The 21,117-nt window shown below is 32.9% G+C and overlaps 1 protein-coding gene across 1 annotated transcript in view; it reads right to left on the reverse strand.

The window, feature by feature from the left end:
- Window positions 1-685: 685 nt before the first annotated feature.
- LOC131938708 (uncharacterized) overlaps window positions 686-21,117 on the reverse strand; it is a gene marked incomplete at its 5' end in the record, with an annotated part of 37,971 nt that continues 17,539 nt past the window's right edge. Inside the window, 22 exons of the mRNA XM_059296838.1 lie at window positions 686-2,568; window positions 2,886-2,973; window positions 3,676-3,795; window positions 6,244-6,383; window positions 7,178-9,769; window positions 10,170-10,362; window positions 10,872-11,008; window positions 11,163-11,289; window positions 11,726-11,823; window positions 12,372-12,463; window positions 13,035-13,101; window positions 13,503-13,640; window positions 14,052-14,231; window positions 14,569-14,779; window positions 15,294-15,418; window positions 15,780-15,869; window positions 16,096-16,251; window positions 16,714-16,847; window positions 17,393-17,519; window positions 17,683-17,815; window positions 18,251-18,385; window positions 20,960-21,106. Of these exons, the coding sequence (XP_059152821.1) occupies window positions 2,419-2,568; window positions 2,886-2,973; window positions 3,676-3,795; window positions 6,244-6,383; window positions 7,178-9,769; window positions 10,170-10,362; window positions 10,872-11,008; window positions 11,163-11,289; window positions 11,726-11,823; window positions 12,372-12,463; window positions 13,035-13,101; window positions 13,503-13,640; window positions 14,052-14,231; window positions 14,569-14,779; window positions 15,294-15,418; window positions 15,780-15,869; window positions 16,096-16,251; window positions 16,714-16,847; window positions 17,393-17,519; window positions 17,683-17,815; window positions 18,251-18,385; window positions 20,960-21,106 (5,380 nt within the window). The remainder of the gene's footprint in view (window positions 2,569-2,885; window positions 2,974-3,675; window positions 3,796-6,243; window positions 6,384-7,177; window positions 9,770-10,169; window positions 10,363-10,871; window positions 11,009-11,162; window positions 11,290-11,725; window positions 11,824-12,371; window positions 12,464-13,034; window positions 13,102-13,502; window positions 13,641-14,051; window positions 14,232-14,568; window positions 14,780-15,293; window positions 15,419-15,779; window positions 15,870-16,095; window positions 16,252-16,713; window positions 16,848-17,392; window positions 17,520-17,682; window positions 17,816-18,250; window positions 18,386-20,959; window positions 21,107-21,117) is intronic.

Consider the following 21,117-nt stretch of genomic DNA (forward strand, 5'->3'; position numbering starts at 1 on the left):
GAGTAAAAATAAGAAAGTATTTTAATTAATTTTTTAAAATCTTTTTACCTTTAATTCTTACATAATTTAATATAATTTTCACTGTTACTATTTCAAAACCAATTTTATTAATAAGCTAACAATTATCTTTGAGCAGTTTTTATTATTAAAATATTATTAAAAACATGTTTTCCAAACTGTGGTATGACTTTTATAATAATTGTATTGCACAGCACAGAGTTGAAGGAAAGACCAATGGATAAAGTCCAGTACATCAGTACAAAGTTTACTGCCATTAACAGCACAGGTTTGTATAGAGTAAGTAACCTATGAGGTCAATGCATTGAACAATTAAATGTGTTTAAATCACCAGTTTTTGAAAGAAATGAATTCATGACTGACATAAGTATATGCCCCTTTTTATACAATAAAACAACATCATGTATAAATAGGTTATGAACATGCTGTGATAATACAGGTAAAGATAAATATCATTCATTCAAAAAGCTGATACTTTCACTAGTTCTCGCAAAGTAAACCCACTTCCCACGTATTCTATGTATCACAATTGCATGTTCTTTTCCACTTAAAGAAAGATCGTAAATAAAATTAATGAATTAACTACTGCCCAAAAATAAAACATTCAATATTCAGTGAATGTCATTTGTTCCAAAGGAACTGTACACAATTACAATAGAGTAGCACGTCTAGATTTAAAATTTTATTTAACTAAGTGTAAATAAACATTTTGATGTAATATTACACATTACTCAACCCAAATATTTGACAATCCCAAGAATAATAAAAAAAAAAATTCTACTGGTGTTCATCTACAGAGTTAACATCAAATCACTAGCCACAATTTATAGGCACTTGTGGTATCAAAATATAAAAATCTAACATGAACATAGTTTTTACAATTATAAAATAAAAATCATGATTTTTTAAATAGGAAAATAGAGTATACACATAAAATTCATTCTGTTTTAGAGTGAGGTAACCATGGATCTAAAACATTTGAATTCATAATGAGAAATAAACAATAAAGCAAATCATTTTATTAAATGGAGAGTGTATACATTTTTAAAACAAACATACGATATAATAACATTTTAGAAAAATGTATCACAAATAGACAGCTAAAGTAAAGAGGGCTTCAGAAATAATGAGACTAATCTACTCCCAATTACAGATATCCCACAGAGTAACAGCTAGTTTTATTATACAGCTCATGTTAATAAACAAACCTGAATGATACTGCACCAACTTTCATCAGCTATACAAGTTAAATGAATTAGACATCACAATTTGCATAACACTGCTAAATGCAGTTTATGTAGAAAATGCTTGATATTCTATTTACAAAACATACATGAAAATATGTGTATAAAATAATGATTGTCTATTGAATAGAAATAACAGGTTAAGTAATTTATCTCAAAACTTATTTCCACTGCCACATTTGTTATCCCATTGTAAGTTTTACAAAATCTAAATTTCTGAACAATTTTTTGGGACAGTCTTATATAATATGTAGTGACATGTAAAGGGTGGTTTGTTTATGTCGTTAAATCATCTAACAGAATGTTAATTCATTTACACTAATATCAGAGAAATGATTATCTCATTTTTAAAGGGTTTACATCTGGTTACATTATACAAAAACAAATTGGTCTAATCAAGATAAAAGTCCTATCTGAAAAGTTAATTGAATAACCAATATAGTAATTATATCACTAACTGAGCCTTTTTTTACTTTATAATACAAGTAAAATAGCCTATCTTAAAAAACAATTGAATTGGTTGAATTACCTTGTTTAGACAATTCGACAATTCAGATTTCATTTGTATAAGCATATTAGAACCTACAAGTTTTTTTATCTGTGTAAAAAATGATTTAAAATTGCTACATAATATACTATGAAAAACAAAGAATTTAATTTTGAAAAGAAAAGTATAATTCTTCATTGCTTGGTTTTTTTATTATTAAAAGTGGTGTTCATAAAGCATTTAATTAAATTTAAAAAAAATGAAAATATGGAAGAACCTATCAACAGTGATTACAGACTCTTCTACCTTCAATGAGAAATGCCATTAAATTATGCAGTGATCTGTTACTCTTAGAACCAAAACATTCATGCAGACAAAACATAATCCCATTTATCCTACCCTCCTCAATACATTACTAGCTAAACACAATAAAACTTAGTATTAGTGTAGATACATCAGATGACATTTTGCATTGTCCACATTTTTAATTTACTATTTTAGTGTGCTTTTAATGATAAAAAATTAATTTTTTAATTTAAATTGTAATTAAAAAAATGTTTAAACTAAAAAAAAAAAATTCAGTTGAATGAAGACTTGAGATTCTTTCATTGACCCCAGTGGTAAATGTAGTTTTTTTAAAGGTTTGTGTCAGCACCTAACAACAAATATTCAGTTACTGTTTTGGCTTTTATTTCTCTGTCGTGGTGTGCTGAGGGCAGAGGAAGCATTAGACAGCTGCTGTGTTCTCATGTACCTGGGCAGTGTGGCCGTGCGGGTGGCGGGGTTGTATTCTAGAACTGGGGCGTTGGTCCACAGGGTCTGGTCAGAATAAATGGATTATGTTTAATAGTTTTGAAAAAATAATAACTTTCTAATGTTTATTGAAACCAAAATGTTTGGTCAGACTAAAGATTTGGTTCATTGATAAATGCTTTATGTCATAATTTTAAACTACTATTAAAAAATTAAACATTTATATTAAAAAAACAGTATCCCCATACTAAAAAGTTAAATTTGTAGTGCAAACAGTTTAAGTATTTGGAAATAGTTTTTGCTAACAGCTATTAATAAATAATTGTAAAATTCCTTCATTTCTTTTAGTGCCAGGTCACTTATTACTTCCCTTTATAAATTACCTCATTTACTTCCCTTGACCAAATCAGAACAGCCTCATCATCTGAATGGGATCCAGAAAAACTGAGGACCACAGGACACCCTTGGCTCCTGAGGAGTGGGGTAGAGAATATTTAAATAAACAAACTTGCATTTTCGTGTTAATGATGTTAATTAATTTGATGACAAATAAAGTTAATGTATTGAACTGTTTTTCTTCTTCTCTGTTATTAATTGTAATGTTGGATAGGCTTTCCTTCAGCACAATAAGGTCTATGTGACAACCAGTTATGTGTCACTTAGGTCACTAACTCCTATTTCATTCTGCTTTTCTTTTGGATTTTCCTCCATACCCTTTGTCCAACCAATAACAAACTATAAGGCAGCAGCTATTTGATTTTGGAGTTTTCTCTCCTAGATGGGTGGCTGGCTGTCCCCCAGTATCAAGCCTTATCTTTTCACAGGTTTTATTTTAATGGTGAACCTACAGGACCAAGGGCTACACAGTGCTAATAATAAATGTACTGCTCTTGGTGAACCTAGTACCCAGACTGAACAGTTCCATGGCAAATTATCTCAGGACAAATGATCTCATACAAAATATCCTGTGAAAAATTTTAAAATATTTTCTCTGAGATCATTTGTCCATGGTATCATAAGTCCTGATATATTTTGTCCTGAGATCTATTATTCGTGAAATCTTTTGTCCTGAGATATTCTGTCTAGGTTATTTTGTCTGAGATCATTTTGTCATATCACCCACTGAACAGGTGACTTAACTCTCCAAATAGTGAAACCAATGAAGAAACTTACATAGTTGAGACCAGCCACTTGACTGGTTTGTCAGAGATTTTGTTCTTGCTCATGAGGGAAAGCTCTGTTCCACCACAGAGGTCCATGGCACTGGTGATGCTGGTGGCTCGACTTTCAATGCTAAAGTAAAAACATTTTAATTTTTTTTTAGCAATCTTTGATTCTTAAGTTATAATGGTATAAAATATTTTTAAATTATGGCATTGTATTTGAAATATTTCCAAATAATAAATAAAATATAATATTAACCTTTAGCCTACAACTGCAATGAAGCAAAAAAGTAACATCAAATATTATTTACACAAAAATAAAAATAAATAAATGTAAACCACTGCCTTTAAAAACACAGAAAGTTGTGTAAAAACAAATATCATGTATTCAAATTAAATTATAAGAAAGTGATAAGAAGTTTATCAGCGATGGTGTAACTCAGGGACGGCAACCTTTCCAGGCGGAAAAGCCAAAAATTACAATTTTTAAAATTTCGCTGGTTTTGAAGAGCCACTAACATTTTTTTTTCACGAATTCTATTTTATTTTATAAAGATCATTAGTATTTGTGCAAGGAGCCGGAGAGCCGCATCTTGACATCAAAAGAGCCGCATGCGGCTCGCGAGCCGCAGGTTGCCGACCCCTGGTGTAACTAATAATTAGATTTTGTTTTTAAGAATTATTTTGTTCACATCTTAACATTAGTTAATAAACTAATGAAATGTTGTATTACCACATCTTAACATTAGTTAATAAACTAATGAAATGTTGTATTACCACATCTTAACATTAGTTGATAAACTAATGAAATGTTGTATTGCCACATCTTAACATTAGTTGATAAACTAATGAAATGTTGTATTACCACATCTTAACATTAGTTGATAAACTAATGAAATGTTGTATTACCACATCTTAACATTAGTTGATAAACTAATGAAATGTTGTATTACCACATCTTAACATTAGTTGATAAACCAATGAAATGTTGTATTACCACATCTTAACATTAGTTGATAAACTAATGAAATGTTGTATTATTACATCTTAACATTAGTTAATAAACTAATGAAATGTTGTATTACCACATCTTAACATTAGTTAATAAACTAATGAAATGTTGTATTACCACATCTTAACATTAGTTGATAAACTAATGAAATGTTGTATTACCACATCTTAACATTAGTTGATAAACTAATGAAATGTTGTATTACCACATCTTAACATTAGTTGATAAACTAATGAAATGTTGTATTACCACATCTTAACATTAGTTGATAAACTAATGAAATGTTGTATTACCACATCTTAACATTAGTTGATAAACTAATGAAATGTTGTATTACCACATCTTAACATTAGTTGATAAACTAATGAAATGTTGTATTACCACATCTTAACATTAGTTGATAAACTAATGAAATGTTGTATTACCACATCTTAACATTAGTTGATAAACTAATGAAATGTTGTATTATTACATCTTAACATTAGTTAATAAACTAATGAAATGTTGTATTACCACATTTTAACATTAGTTAATAAACTAATGAAATGTTGTATTACCACATCTTAACATTAGTTGATAAACTAATGAAATGTTGTATTACCACATCTTAACATTAGTTGATAAACTAATGAAATGTTGTATTACCACATCTTAACATTAGTTGATAAACTAATGAAATGTTGTATTACCACATCTTAACATTAGTTGATAAACTAATGAAATGTTGTATTATTACATCTTAACATTAGTTAATAAACTAATGAAATGTTGTATTACCACATCTTAACATTAGTTAATAAACTAATGAAATGTTGTATTACCACATCTTAACATTAGTTGATAAACTAATGAAATGTTGTATTACCACATCTTAACATTAGTTGATAAACTAATGAAATGTTGTATTACCACATCTTAACATTAGTTGATAAACTAATTGTCACAGACTGTATTATTATGTATCTTTATTATATTGTGTTTTGCATGAATGAAGAGTACCTGGCTAGCGGAAGGACTGTCTGAGCGATCGTCATGTGTTTTTTCATGTTTTTGGGTGAGATCGCTCATGTACGTAAGGGGAGAGAATGGACCGTATAAAAGGGAGAGCAAAAGGTGAACGGGTGTTGTGTGCTAGGACTTGGGGACTTGAACTGTGGCAGTGAATGTAAGATGTCTCCATGACTTGGAGTCGTGACTGTGACTGTACTTGTTGAGTATCTTCTAATATGGATTTACCATGAATAACTATGGATTTATCATTCTCACTGTATATAGTGTAAATAAAGTCATCATTTGAAGTTGCCACTATTGCTTGTATTCCTGTGTGAAAACTAACCCACAACAACAAAGAATTCATACTGTTACACTAATGAAATGTTGTATTATTACATCTTAACATTAGTTAATAAACTAATGAAATGTTGTATTACCACATCTTAACATTAGTTAATAAACTAATGAAATGTTGTATTACCACATCCTAACATTAGTTGATAAACTAATGAAATGTTGTATTACCACATCTTAACATTAGTTAATAAACAAATGAAATGTTGTATTACTTACTCGTATGCACTGTAGCGAGGAAAGGGACACCTGACACTGTCGCTGTCCGTGTGGGGAGGGGTTGAGATTTCATCGTAGGAGGACCAGGTGGCAGAGTTACAACCACTCATGTTGGGGGTGGCCAGGAAAGCTGTCATCTGCTGTGTGGAGAGTTGTTTACATTAGCTTAACATGGCTAGACTGAATTGTTACATCATGAAACATTGATAAATAGACAACATAAAAACCATTTAAATCAAGCTCGATTGTTGGTCTGTGTACAAACAAAATCATAAAATTAATAATGTTTACAAATTTTAGACTTCTGAATTAAAAAACAAAATTAATTAAAAATTGTCTAAAATTTCACAAAGCTAAAATAATTGTGTTAAAGAAATATCACATACACTACCTAAAACAAATATAAGGCTATATCAAATATTAAAGAAAGGGAACTGGATTTGCGTATTTCTATTTATAGTATAATTGTTTTAAAATAGGAATTTAAAACTTTAAAAGTTTTGAACTTCTTGGTTAAACAATTCAGCAAATTAAGACAACATTATCTATCTTTTATCAGGCCTACTTTATAATGCTACAAAAGACAAGCAATTAAGAATTAAATCAAAATGTACATGTAATAGAAATTACATTATATATATATATATATATATATATATATATATATATATATATATATACATATACATATACATATATATATATTATATATATATATATACATATCTTTCTCTATATAACAGATAATATATATTTTATTTTTACAGTTATAGGTATATACATATATATTTATATACATATATATATATATATATATATATATATATATATATATATATATATATATATATATATATATATGTTAAGAGATTTAAACTATCATCAAGATTACAGATGAGGGTCTCCTATGATGACAAGCTAATGGACAACCAACCTTATCTTCCTCTGAGGACGGCCCAAACTGGGAACTGTAGCTGCTGGCTGTGTCTCTGAGAAACTGGTTCAGCCTCTGGTCCTTCATGTCTGACCCAGTACTCACACAACTTAGCCGTCTGCTCGGGGGCTGGGAGTCCCCGTCCCCACCCTGACCATTACACGACGCAGACGACATCCCAAGACTCTCCAAGTCAGTGTCCACGTGTATGTTGGTGTAATCCAATCGCCACTGCGCGTCTGGGTCTTTAGACTGCATATTTCCTAATATCAAGCTTGCGTCTGAATTTTGACGACCAATCACTGACAGTGGTATTTTTGTCGCCAGGTTTTGTTTACTCTCCAACAACAACCTGGCACTGTTGTCTATAGTAGTTATACTATTTTTTGCCCCAGAAAAGTCCTTGACAACATTAGTTGTTACCAAAGCTTTAGACAGAGAAGAAGAACTGCCTGACTTTTTAATTGAACTGTTAGGATGTTCCGGAATAACATCGTTCAGTAACTTGAACTTTGACCCAGCAGCTGAGCGCTTGTAGCTGTCTTTAAAAGACTGGACACGAGCCTCGTGGACACTTGTATCTTCATCTGAATCTCCGTAGAACTTGGTGTCAATGTTTTTTACTTGAAGCCTCTGTTGGTCAGAACCAGGTTGAGTTGGAGCTTCTGTAGGTTTAGCTTGCTGCACTATTTTTGAGGAGTTTATGGGAGTATGACCTGCCTGCATTGAATTTGTTGTGTTTGAATTGGTTAGGGGTGTGGAGCTCTGGGCACCACCGGATGGTAATGAAACATCATCACCACCTGCGCTGGAAACGCCATCAACTGTCACACCACGAAGTGAAGAAAATTCATCTAAGGTTTGTGAATTTGCTGAAGAATCGATCTCAACCTCTTGATCAATCAAAGCCTCCTTTTTCAGCCACTCATCACCATTCATAGTAATTTCTTCATTTAAACCCTTAAACGGCTTAACAACAGACAGCTTAGGATCAACCTTAAAATTCTTTTTAAGGCTTTGTGTTCGCCTCAGAATTCCAGTATCTGTGATCTTTCCTTCTGTTTCAAATTTCTGAGCCAAAGCTTTAACATTTGTATGATGTGACTTTAAACTTAAGGCATCAGTTTTACCACGACTAGTGTTAAAGTATGGCGTGTTGTGTGTGTCGTCATGGAAACCGTTAGAGAGGCTGTCTTCTAGATTAGACTGACTGCCCTGAGTCAAGGTTTTGTTGGAAGTGGACTCGGAGCTGTCGACATCAGATGACACAAGTGAAAGGTTACCCTCAGGTAGACTTTTCAAATCTCCAACAGGTAGGCAATGGACATTGTTGTTATGAAACATGTTTAAACTTTCACTGGGATAAACAAGAGGCGCCATTTTCTCAATGAAAACATCATCGGATTCATTTGTCTTGGTGGATTCCTCAGACACGCTTCGTCCGTTTAAATTAAGAGATGGAACGTTACCATTACGTTCTTTAAGTTCCAGCATGGCATCACTCAGTTTTATGCCAGATTTATCAATTTCACATACATTTTCCTGCAGTCTTGAAGTAGATGTAATAAATCCTTCTTTTAAGGTACTGTCTGTGACAGGCTGCATGTTTTTTAAATTCATGAGATAAATTAAGTCTGTACATGGATCAATAACTGCTTTGTTAACAACAGACTCAGACACATTTTTATCACAAGAGTTATCTGTCTTTAAATTAGAGTCTTCTATGTTTTTCTCACACAAGGATGAGACACCACTGTCTTCAGATTTTCTTGTCACCCTAACAACACCATCATGAACACATTTTATTTGTGGAAGTGAAGCCGAAGAATCAGTGTGAGTCCTGTGGTTGTCTACCAAACCAGCAGACATAATATCGTCACTTTCCTCAGGAATACCCACATGAACTTCCGTCATAATTTCTCCATGACTGGACGACCCTGAAACTTGACCACTCAACTGGACAAACCCTGAGTCCTGCATGGAAGCGGCCTCACTGGCGTCAGTCTGGTGGCTCAAGTTAGAACTAATGCCTGAAGTTGTTGTTGCTAACGACAGATCTGTCTTCGCAGACTCAGTCGATAAAGTCTTCATAAGATCTATCTTACTCAATACTTCTTCCTTCCCATCATCCACTAAAATACTCCTTTCTTCCCTCGACTCTAAATTCTCAGAGTGTTCACATTTCTCTAAAGAACCTTTATTAGTTTCACTCTTTTTCTTTTCAATACTTTTTTCTTGTTCAAAACAAGGGCTGCTACTCTCATTTAAACTAGAGTTATCTTCAACCTGCTGAGGTAGTTTTTCAGACACTATCCTCTCACAGTACAGCTCCTTCACTCTTTTCTTCACTTCAATCAGACGTGACAAGCTGTCTGTATCACTCTTGTGGGGAGACGACCGCCACGAATGCATCTCCACATCATCATTTAACAGGGCATCAGTTATGAAGGGAGACGACTCTGATGGTGTTTTCTGGCTGTTGGGGAACACATCAAAAGTGATGAGTATGCCCTCCCCTGTCCCTATCCAAACACTGTAGTCCAATGAAAGTATGGAAGTAATTCTTGCTGCATTAAAATAAGTATCATCTTCCTATAACAAGAAAAAAAGTCATTTTTTAACTAAAACAATTAATACCTATTTGTTTTGGTTTCTTAGTAAATGTAAATGTGTTTAGTCATAATAGAATTTTGTTGCATGGTGACATTTATTATTTATCAAAGCTCAAATATCAAAAATATATTGATCATGTTTGACAAATTCACTAAAAGATAACATCGACACAAATTCGGTTAATGACACCAATATAATGTTATAGTCTTAGAAATTTTGTCGAATGTTTAGTCAAATAAAAAGATACCACGTTCTAATTATAAAGTTGGTTAAAAAAGTTGAATGCCCAAAGGCTAAAATCTTTAGAATTAAGCTTATGCGATTAGAATAAACCAAAATGTGTTAAATATTTTTGTCTGTTTAATGAATCAGCATTTACCTTTCTGAGATTAGGGAACTGCCCGGTGCGTGTGTCATAGAGCATCCTGCAGGTCAAGCTCTCCTGGTCCCAGAGCTCCAGGACTGATGACCCTCTGACAGAGATCCACACCCCAGGGAGTCCTGGCACCAGAGACAAGATGGTGTCGTAAGGGTTGGCGGACACTGTGAACCTGTCCTTTGGGTCTAGTGTGCTGGTGAAGTAAGGCAAGAGGAATTCAAACTTGGATCAAACAAGTTACTGTTAAATAATGGTTCAAATAACTAGTTTTAGAATAGAAGAAATTTAAACTTGGATCAAACAAATTACTGCTTCAAATAATGGTTCAAATAACTAGTTTTAGAATAGAAGAAATTCAAACTTGATTCAAACAAATAAAATATAAAAAATGAAATTGTAATAAAAAACTAAAAATTGATTAAAAAGTGATTCAAATAAATATTTAGATAAGAATTGTGAGAAATTAAGTTAAATATCTAACTATGATTACATTTTTTTTTTCAAAAAATGAATCCAAAAATAAGATGTAGTTTTATTATAAAAGAAGCACTGGTAAAAGAATTGTCATGTCATCATTACTGCTTACATTTAAGTAGATTAGCTAATTAAGTAACAACTTATGGAAGGAGAAAAAATACATAATGCATTGAAAATGTAAAAAGATTACCCAATAAACCATCTAAATCAAACAAAATATCAAACCTTGCATGAATGACAGAGACATTGTTGCCACAAGCACACCACAGCAGGTTGCCAATCACCTGCAGACATGTGACTGGGGACTGGCCAATGGGAAGGTAGAATAAATCATAGCTTGTGCAGGATGGACTAATGGCTTGCTGAAATCAAGTTACCAAATAATCATTAAAAATTAAATTCTTAAAATAAACTATCAATAAAAAAAACTATCCAAATAGCCATTTAAAATATTCATTGAATATATTTTTTTAAAAAGAAGATCATTTGTAACTGAAATTGTGTTGTATTTTATACCTCAAAAACAGCAACAGTGCCATCTGCCAGTCCAGCAAAAAGTCGATAAGAGTTATCCCCCTCATCATCCTGATAAGCCTGCATAGAGAGCACAGCATCATGGACCCTTTGCTGCCACATCATCTCTCTTTGAATTAAAACAATAAGTAAATATTACAATTGTCAGAATGAATCAATATACTGAATATTGATATAACTAATTTTCACCTGTAAGGCCGAATGTCTTTCATGTTATAAAAATATTAGCCCATGCAATAACTCTCTAAAATTCAAAGTGAATAATGATGAAAATGGGTCAAGACTGAAATCTAAGACCAAATCTAAGGCTGTCAACTGATGTTTCTTTTGTTTTGTCAAAATTTATAAACATCTGACTGATATTAAGGCACATTTTTATCCTGGATTAGCTGAACCCCCCCCCCCTTCCCCCCCCCCCCCCCCACACAGACACACTACACTAATATTTAGTGTTGACAAAAATGACGAATTCATTTCTCTAATAAGTGGGACATGTCAGTATATTGCATTAAGCATTTAACTTAGTCGTACAGTACTAGACTTACTTGGTGATCTCACTGTAAGCATACACAAACCAAGACAGAGTCCCAATTAAGACCATGTCATGGTTCACATACACCATAGACATGACACGCGTCTCAAACTGGCGATATCAGAAAAAACACACATTATTATAAAGTAAAGTTACACATTTCCTAAAACTTTTGCCAGTTTCAGAGTTTAAACTGTAGCATGCACAATTTAAATAAATGTGCATAAGTACTTCCTGATTCTCATCTAAAATTTAATTTTTTTTTTACAATCAAATGGTCATTTTGTGTATTTTACAATAAATTAAATTAACTATTGTCAAAGTGCAAGCACATCAATTGAATGGGAATCAAATATTCAAAAGACTGAGTCTAAGTTGAGTAAAAGTTACACACTAATATTAAAACTGCAGCTCAGAATACATTTGGTCTTTTTTATGTGGTAGATTTAATAAGCATTGGATACAAATGTGCAATCAATTATATTTTTCAGTTTTACAAAATTTGGCTTTAAATACTTTAAAATCTGCAAATGAATTCTGAGTGAAAAATTTCTTTAAAAATACTACCTTAACAAATGTATCTAAAAACTAGACAAGCTTTATTACTCCAATATAAAAATAAAAAAATATGAGCAAAATGAAACAGCCCAAGGACTTACAGTTATGTTAGTGTCTATCATGGTCTGCTCCTTACAGTCCACAATACAGATCTTTGAAATGGGTGGCTCACCATAAGCAACCCAGGCCTCACCTGACAAACAAAAAAACTTTGGTAACCAACAACTGAGGTAAGTAAAGTAAAGTAAAGTTTCCCTTTCAAACCTGACGGTCTATGGGGCAAGTGAAGTAGATTTCACTTGTTTCTGTGACCTCGGCATATGAAGAGATAGTGTGGTCAGCACTATGCCCAGCCACCTTTACTTTCCCTAACGTGAGTTAGGTACCCATCAGAGCTGGGTGGACTCAGGGACGGTCTACTGACTTGAACCCGGATTCGATATCGAGACTAACGGGTTAGCAGTCCAGCTCTCTACCGCTAGACCACTCCGTCCCATTACAACTGAGGTGTTATGTGGGATTAATCAAAATTAATACTCTCCTCACTAATCATTCCATGAGAACTTAAGGTTTTAAAAAACAAAAATGGTTTTTACTAAATGTTTGAGCTTTTATAAATTATGAAAAAAACATTTTAAATTTTAAAATAATTGTTTTGTAGCCATTTACATATACAACAAAACTCTGAATATTCTCAAAATGTCAACGATAACTGGGATTAATTTAAATCAACTTAATTGATATTTAAACAACATTTCTTTTACCTGGTTTTGTGACTGTGCAACACTCAAAACCTGTATACTTCTCTGCATCACACTCCATTCTCAAGAACTGAAATCAGAGCATTAAAATCATTATCAAATTAGCTAAATTTAAAATAAATGTACCATAATATGTATGTTCGAGTTTACACATATATAAATATAATGAAACCAATAATCTTATTATATGATAGTTTAAAAACCTTTAGATATAAAGATGTTTACTGCATTGTTGAGTTTAAAAATATTGTAATTATTTCCTAAATGAAAGGATTTCATCAAATGAGATAATGGGATGACATTTCTCTATTGAAATAGCAAATATCAGTTTCTGGTAAAAAAAAATGTCTAAAAACAAATAGTCTTCAAATATTTTTATTAATATCTATAAATAATCCAGTTGAAGGTATCTCTGTTTTGAGGTACGGCCTCTAGATGCCGACAAGGATTTGATCCTGTAACAGAACTCACTACATTCTCCCTCTCAGCAAATGCAGCTCTCTGCATGTCCCGCCACCTGTACTTCTCCTTTAGGGCGTTCAGGTAACACGTCTGCTTGCTCACAATATCCTGACGTCTTGGAAATGGTTTCAGTGTTTTAAAGGCAGCCTAGGAAACATAATGAAAAAGCACTTAATAAAATCAAATCAAATACATTTTATAATATTTTGATATGGATCAATAAATAAGTATTTAATGGTTGAGTTGTTTCCCTTTAATTTTAAATTCAATGTTTCCTAATTGAATCTTTGGTATAGACTGAAGATTATTTGTCTGTAAGCAATCTCTATAAGAAGCTGCAATGTTTAGTTTCTATTTCTTTTAACGTTCTGTTAAATATAGCAAGATTTAAACTTGACCTTCAATTTGAACTTTAAAAATGGCAAAAGAAATTTAACCAAGTTTTTAAATTCTGACTTTCAGCTGATAGAAAAAAAATAAAACACTGAAAATAAACTAGATTTGAATAGAATAGAGTCAGAGTTTTGAATAGAATAGAGTCAGAGATTTGAAACTTACTCTAACTAATCCATCAACATCATATGTGATCCTGGCACAAGCCTTGAGGTGCCTCATGACACTGATTGTATCACACTTAAGGATGATCTCCTTGCTGTGGATGTGCAGGATTGCAAGAGAGAATCGGAACAAAACTTTAGGCCCTTCCAGCAAGAAACAGTCCCATATGCGGAGTAAAGTCTGAAATACAGTGACAGTTATTAATTTTTTTTTCTATATGTAAACAATATATTTTTAAGAATCTGGAACACGCTAAAGTTTACAATTTGTTTTATTATTTTCTACAAATACTTAATTGTAAAGAATACTACAAGGATATTTTCACAATAAAACAAAATTTGAAGCTGCTTTAACACACACACAAAATTTGGGAACCATTATATTTTTAAAACTTAAAATGAAATTTCATTTAATGATAATAAAATGTAGTTATCAGAATGGTTTCTAAATTAAAGGGACGTAATCCATACAATTGGAAAAATCACTACTAGTAGCACTAATAGAAGCGTTTTCATACCTGAAATGGTACAGCATCAAAAAACAAGGCTAGGAACCAGTTGAGTGTGACAGTGGAGATCTCAATATCAATGGCGTCCAGGTGTTTGGCCAGCTCTGGCATTTTCTCCGACATGAGATCACGCAACACCATCTGGTCAGCCTGGGCCCCGAGCAAGTTGTGGTCAAAGTAGGAAGGGGAGTGGTACCTCTCTGTGACAGCTACCAGAGTCCTGGTGTAGAAAAAAAAAACACTTCCCTTTAACATTATCAGTGTAGTAACAAATTATTAACACACAATGACAGATAAGTTATGTGCAGTCATGTCACTTTCAATGATTTCAATTTTAAAATTATAAAAAAAAAACTTCTTTGATGGCTATGAAATTGATATTACATTTTTTTTTAAAGTAAAACCCTACCCATTACAAAATACTTCCTAAGCCACTGTTAACACTTATAAAATTAAAAAAAAAAGTGTTTTTTCTATAATGCTGGCATCAATAAACATTAAATTAACAAGGGTTGTTTACCTTTAGTAATTATACAGCATTATGAGCACTTTTAGTGTTATGGTTAGATTTAAGTTGACATTACAAAATACTGCCTATGCAAGTGTTAACACTCATAAACTTTTTAGAAAACTTGTTGCAATAGTTGTCAATATCAGTTGTAAACTGGCACAGTTTTGCAGATGTTCATAGATAATTCTAACTACACAAATACACCAACCACAACTATATTTACCAAAAAGCATCTTGAGGATCCATAAAGAGAAGAGCCATAGCCACAAGGAAGTTCATTCCCTGACAGTATCCGACTTGTGGATTGTGGATACAGAATGCAAGTAACACATCTTGCAGATCCATAATCTAAAAACAAAAATGAAAAGTTTAATTACAACATTGCTAATTTAGGCTATTCATAGTTAAAAATTAAGAATGAAGAAGAAGATAGTTAACCGTTACAAAGTAATATCATGTGCACATAAAATTAAATTAATATAATATATTTTATCATTTCATCATTCTAATAATCACAGTTAGTGATTTCTTTTGAAATTTAACAATCTTTATTAGAAAATGAACACATGAAATAAAAAAGTGCCATTTCCACACTGTAAAAAAAAAAGAATCTGCAGAATGAAGAATGAAAGTTGAAAAGATGTTGCCATTTAAAGATGTCAAAAGTAGATTAAAGTTGTATGTGAAAATAACAAGATTTCCCACTCACCCCCTTTGATCCCTGTGTTGAAAACTTGACATTACTTGGCATAGTTCTCATCAGGTCTAAGCTGATCTGTTTCCTGTAGCGTGCGGCCAACTGAAACATTTAAGAAATATTTATTTTACATTTTTTGCCATTATATCATGTATAAAATTATGTGAGCTTGACATATAAAGTAATGGAATTAAAGACAGGTAAACTTACAAGTGAGTCTAGCAGAGATTGAGGTTAAAAGCAGTGGACAAAAAATTGCAGTCATTAAAACAGTAAATGATAACTAGCATGAGCATCTGGTATTATATATTAAAAAATCTGGACTTACAGGTGAGTCAGGTACAGCGCTACATAAGCTCCTGAAGTAGTGAGCACCTTTCTCCAGCACCACATCCTCCACCTGTGACATGACAAACGCCCGCCACACAATTTTCCTGTGCACGTCAGGAATGCCATCTCTTGTCAACGCCTTCAAGGTCTTTTTCTGATACAAAATTTAATAAATTTTATAAGAATAGATCAAATTATTTTCAATAATTTTAAAATAATTAGAATAAAATAATATGCAAAATCATAAAAAAATTACATTTGTAACTAAATCAGTTAATAATATTGTTTTTTTTTAAATAATATCAAAGCTTCTACATATTTAAATAAAATATACTTTAAATATTAACCACAATACAGAATCCGTTCTGCTTTTAAATATTTCAAAATTTTAATTAAAATTAAAATTTTCTTTAAGTTCTGTAGTTGTTATAAATGTGTTAGAAAATAGAGACATGTAAAGCTAGGAACTAAATGATTCAGGAGCCTCATTCTGCAAACATTGCAAGTTAACAGATTTTATGTTAGTAAAATGTATTTAAAACAATGGCATATGTGTGATTAACTGTTTTATACATTAAATTATCTATATTTAATTAAAAGATTAACTTTAACCTACATTGATCATTAAGTTTTTGCAATTGATTTTGAGATACTGGATCCAATTCCTCTGATGTTTCTCGTAGGAGTTGGCTTGACACAGGAAGTGCTGGCTCAACTCCTGGCACAAGTAGTGGAGCAGCAATCCTTCATCTGAAACATATTTTTATACTTTTGTAAAGGTATTTTTTTATAATTTACAATTTTCTCTGACAGTAAAGATAATGAAATAAAGTAAAGTTTTTATATATTTATGCTGTTTGAGTGATGTATTACAGCTCATGTTACTTCTAACAGGAAAAAAATATCCAGTTATGTTTATTTTTATTTTTTTTTTTGCCAGTATTGCTGTTACAGTTAGGAATACAGGTCATGGCTGAGATTAAGGGTTTGTGTACTTTATGTACAAAAGCTGCGATAATCATGTCAATACAGTTAGTAATTTCCACTGTACATACAAATTATACTAACATCAGATTATGGTTAGACTAACAGTAAATAAAGATGTAATGCATTCTTAATGAATAGTAAAAAAAAATGCATGTAAACTTCAATATGTAATTACAAATATTTTTACCAAGGGCAATAACCCATTTTGTTTTTTCTCTATTCATGTAGATGAGTGATTCAGAAATAATTCAAAATTTTAATTTTGTAATGGAATTAGTAAAATTTCCACATGAAAAAACAAAACTTACCTGAAAAATGGTGTTTGAAACCATAGGTGTCAACATGTACCTCCCCAGAAGACAGATGCTCAAAGGTAGGTAAGCTTGGGTTAATTTTCCTTGCTTCCTCCAGAAGTGATATTATCCTGTTTTTGTGCTAAATAAATAAAACATCTCTTTATTAAAATTATTTTTCCTGGATTAAAAAAAATATAAGATAAACATGAACTATTTTTTTTTATATATAACAGAAAAAAAGTTAGTCTAAAACAGCATCAAAAACTAAAACTTAATTCAGGTCATTAAGTGGATTGTCTTACCCTGTCACCACCAAAGAGAGACAACTCAGCATCATCCATTGTGTCAGTGCCAGTGAATCTAATACTGGACTGGATTAATGAAATGTATTCCAACTTCCAGACCTCAATATCTGCTTCAAGCTTTTTCACTTTGCTATAAAATAAAATAACAGCATTTTACAAATAGAATCTAGTAATTAAAAACAAGTAAAATAGTCTGAGATCATATAATGGACAATCTATAAAAAAATTAAACGGCTTATTAATATTCATATAGTGTAAATGTATTTATGATTATGACATCAGTGCCATGCTCAAAGTCTCTAAATCTAAATATTTTAAATAATATACAATATACAATATACAGGTAATAAAGAACTGTAAAAATATTAAAATATGCAACAACCTGCAATGTAAAAACCTGTATCAGACATGTTTTAGCCTTGACACCAACTAGTAACTACATCCTCGTGTCTAATTATTAATACATGACAAACGCAATGGAATAAATTATGACGAATGGAATGAGTCACTAAACTAAATCAACTAGTCTACATGACACATGTCAAATGACGAATGACATTCTCACCTGTCCTGAACCTTGATCTTTTCGTGCTCCTGACACCTGAGCTTAGCCAGACGTCGAACTTCCTCATTCAGGAACCTGTTCTGGTTCTGTAGGACCCTGACCCTCTCCAAATGTTCTTTGTTTGCCGCCGTCAACCTAAAAATAAAATAAACAGACGGTGACCGTATAAAAAAATATATTATCCAAAAATCTCTATGAAATCAGCCAACAAAAAAAAAATACAACCTATAAATAAAAACAATGTCAATAGCATGATCATGTACTTTGTACTGCAGCTTCCTATTCCCTTTGTTTATGATTGCGACTTGCAATCCATTAACATGCAATGTTTTGTTTTATTTATGGTATTGATTTTGCGGGACAAAAGAGGCATAAATACATTAACACACATTTGCGAGCTATGTGGAGGTTTGCGTCAACCTTATTTACTGTAGGACAATGTCCGTTAGGGGGATAGAAGACATGCGTTTATTTCAGACATTTTTCTGCGGTTGATGGGTGCACTTGACACTTCCGGGGAGAGGAGTGGGGAGACACTGGTTAAAGTAATTATACTTTTTTATAATTTATATATTTTTTCTGTTTCTTCGTTCTTTGTACATGTGTTGAGGGGGAGGGGATGTAGATTTGCTCTTTGAGGCCAATGAATCCCTTCGAAGAGATGCCTGAGAGAAACTCTGTAGAAGACGTTTTAAGTCCGATGTAAACTAAATTCCTCCAACATTATTTGAGCAGAAATTGCTATTAGGACAAAATAGAGATGTATTTTAAAACAATCACAATACACAACGTTGAATTATGCAATATCATTCTATAATAGTGTTCTATTTTTGTAAAAATGATGATACTGTAAGCTTACATTTTATAAGTCCCGTCAAGTACAGCGTACGAAGATGAGAACGTTGTATGGCCAGAACAATGCCGGCAGTTTTTACTTTACGGGGTCAGGTAGGCCTACCCATATGAGCCTGTTGGTCATTTACGGTCGTCTGACAAACGTAATGCCCAAACTGGTTTACTCGGTAACTTTGTCCAGAGGCGTAGCGAGGGGGTGGGGGTGAGAGCAGGGGCGTAGCGAGGGGGGGGGGGCGGGGGGTGCGGACCACACCGGGTGACACCATTAAGGGGGGTGACACCAAGGCAAAAAATAGCAAAATATATAGAGAAAAACTTGAGGGGGGGGGTGGAAATCGAAAGTTTGAGGGGGGGGGGGTGCAAATAAAAAACTTGAAAGTTTGTCCCCGGGAAGGGTCGCAACGCCTCTGGGGGGGGGGTGACACCATTAAGTGCCGCACCGGGTGACACCCGACCTCGCTACGCCACTGGGTGAGAGTACATGTGTACCCGGGCGCCGACCTTAGGGGGCGCCAAAATGGGTTGGAAAAACCAATTGAGAGTTTGAGGGGGGGTGCAAATTGAAAGTTTTATGGGGGCGCCAAATTGAATGTTTGTCCCCGGGCGCCGGGAAGGGTCGCTACGCCTCTGGTATAAGCAGATAAGGCTCGTTCGATGGGGACAGCAATACATCTTGAAGAGAAAACTCCTAAATAATTAAATAATGTGCTTTGCAGATTGCTCTTGTATGGGCTAGGCTATGAAAGCGAATCCAGAAAGAAAAGCAGTCGACGAGCCATATGGCGCATAACATGTTGACACGTAATGCTTAGAAGGTTGCCTTTATAACTCAGTATCTTGTGTTATTTTGCAATTATTGCACACAATATGGTGTTACTCATTCATAGCTAAAAAAAAAATATACCATACTTTTCATTAAACGTGTAGTTTAAATCAATACTTTTTTTTATTAGAGATAATATATATATATGCCTTTTGTGTGAAAAATAGTTATGAGGACAGAGCAGCCATATTTCATTACATCAATAACAGTAGATCTACAAATCCCACTTCTCGCCTATTTCTATCTCAACAGAATTACTCAACGCAAATCCCTAAATAACATTCTCACGTTCATGTCCAAAATGTAGCGAAAAAGTTCTGCAACAAGTTGGATTTATCTGGATCATATAGGGCCTACAGAACTTGTATGAAACCGGCATTTATTATTGAAAGGTATATTAACACTGGGAACACGTAATACTGTAATTTATGATGCATATATAGACATTTTTAGAGCAACGCGTGCCTACTTAATTTTAGGTTATTTATGCGCAGCTGTTGCTGAATCAAAGCACGATTTTTTTGATGTTATAAACGTCCTTAAACGCAACATTTACGTTAAAATAATAACCAGTGCGACCACAAAATTATAAAATAATAATTTTCTAGTCATAAACATGTAAACTGTATTTTAAAATAGAATAAAAAACGACGTGGAGGATTGGATTATGTTTGTGTGTGCGTGTGTGATTACGTCTGTATGTTTTTGTTCGTGTAACTCTGTGTGGTTGATACTCTTTGTGTATGTGTTTACGTGTGAAAAGATCGACTGTTTAAAAAAGAAAATTCCAAGTTTCAGCTTCTTAGTATTTTCAGGTTGCCTATGTTTTCAAACACGAAAACAACAGTTTCAAGAACTCATTAAGATATCGTCTATTCTACTTAGGCTTAAATATGATGTGTTCTTTAATCTTTATACACCAGTTACAAAGCAGACCTAAGACTAACTACCGTATTCGGGTATAGATGTATATCATAAGTTACAAAAAACTTACTATTTACAGCCTCCTACACAAGTGTGGCGGTTCTTACCTTTTTTTACTGTCGTAGCCGTCATGGTTGACCGATTTGTTGCCGAGCTTCTCGTCCAGGTCTTCTATGATCTCGTCCTTCTGCTTGAGGATCTCCTGGAAGCACGACTGTCTGTTGAGTACCTTGGCCAGCTCACACTTGGTGGCGCTGTGGAGCAG

This window comes from Physella acuta, unplaced genomic scaffold (genome assembly GCF_028476545.2).
Source record: "Physella acuta isolate Inbredline_101_S28 unplaced genomic scaffold, ASM2847654v3 ptg000255l, whole genome shotgun sequence".
NCBI classification, from domain to species: Eukaryota; Metazoa; Mollusca; class Gastropoda; family Physidae; genus Physella; species Physella acuta.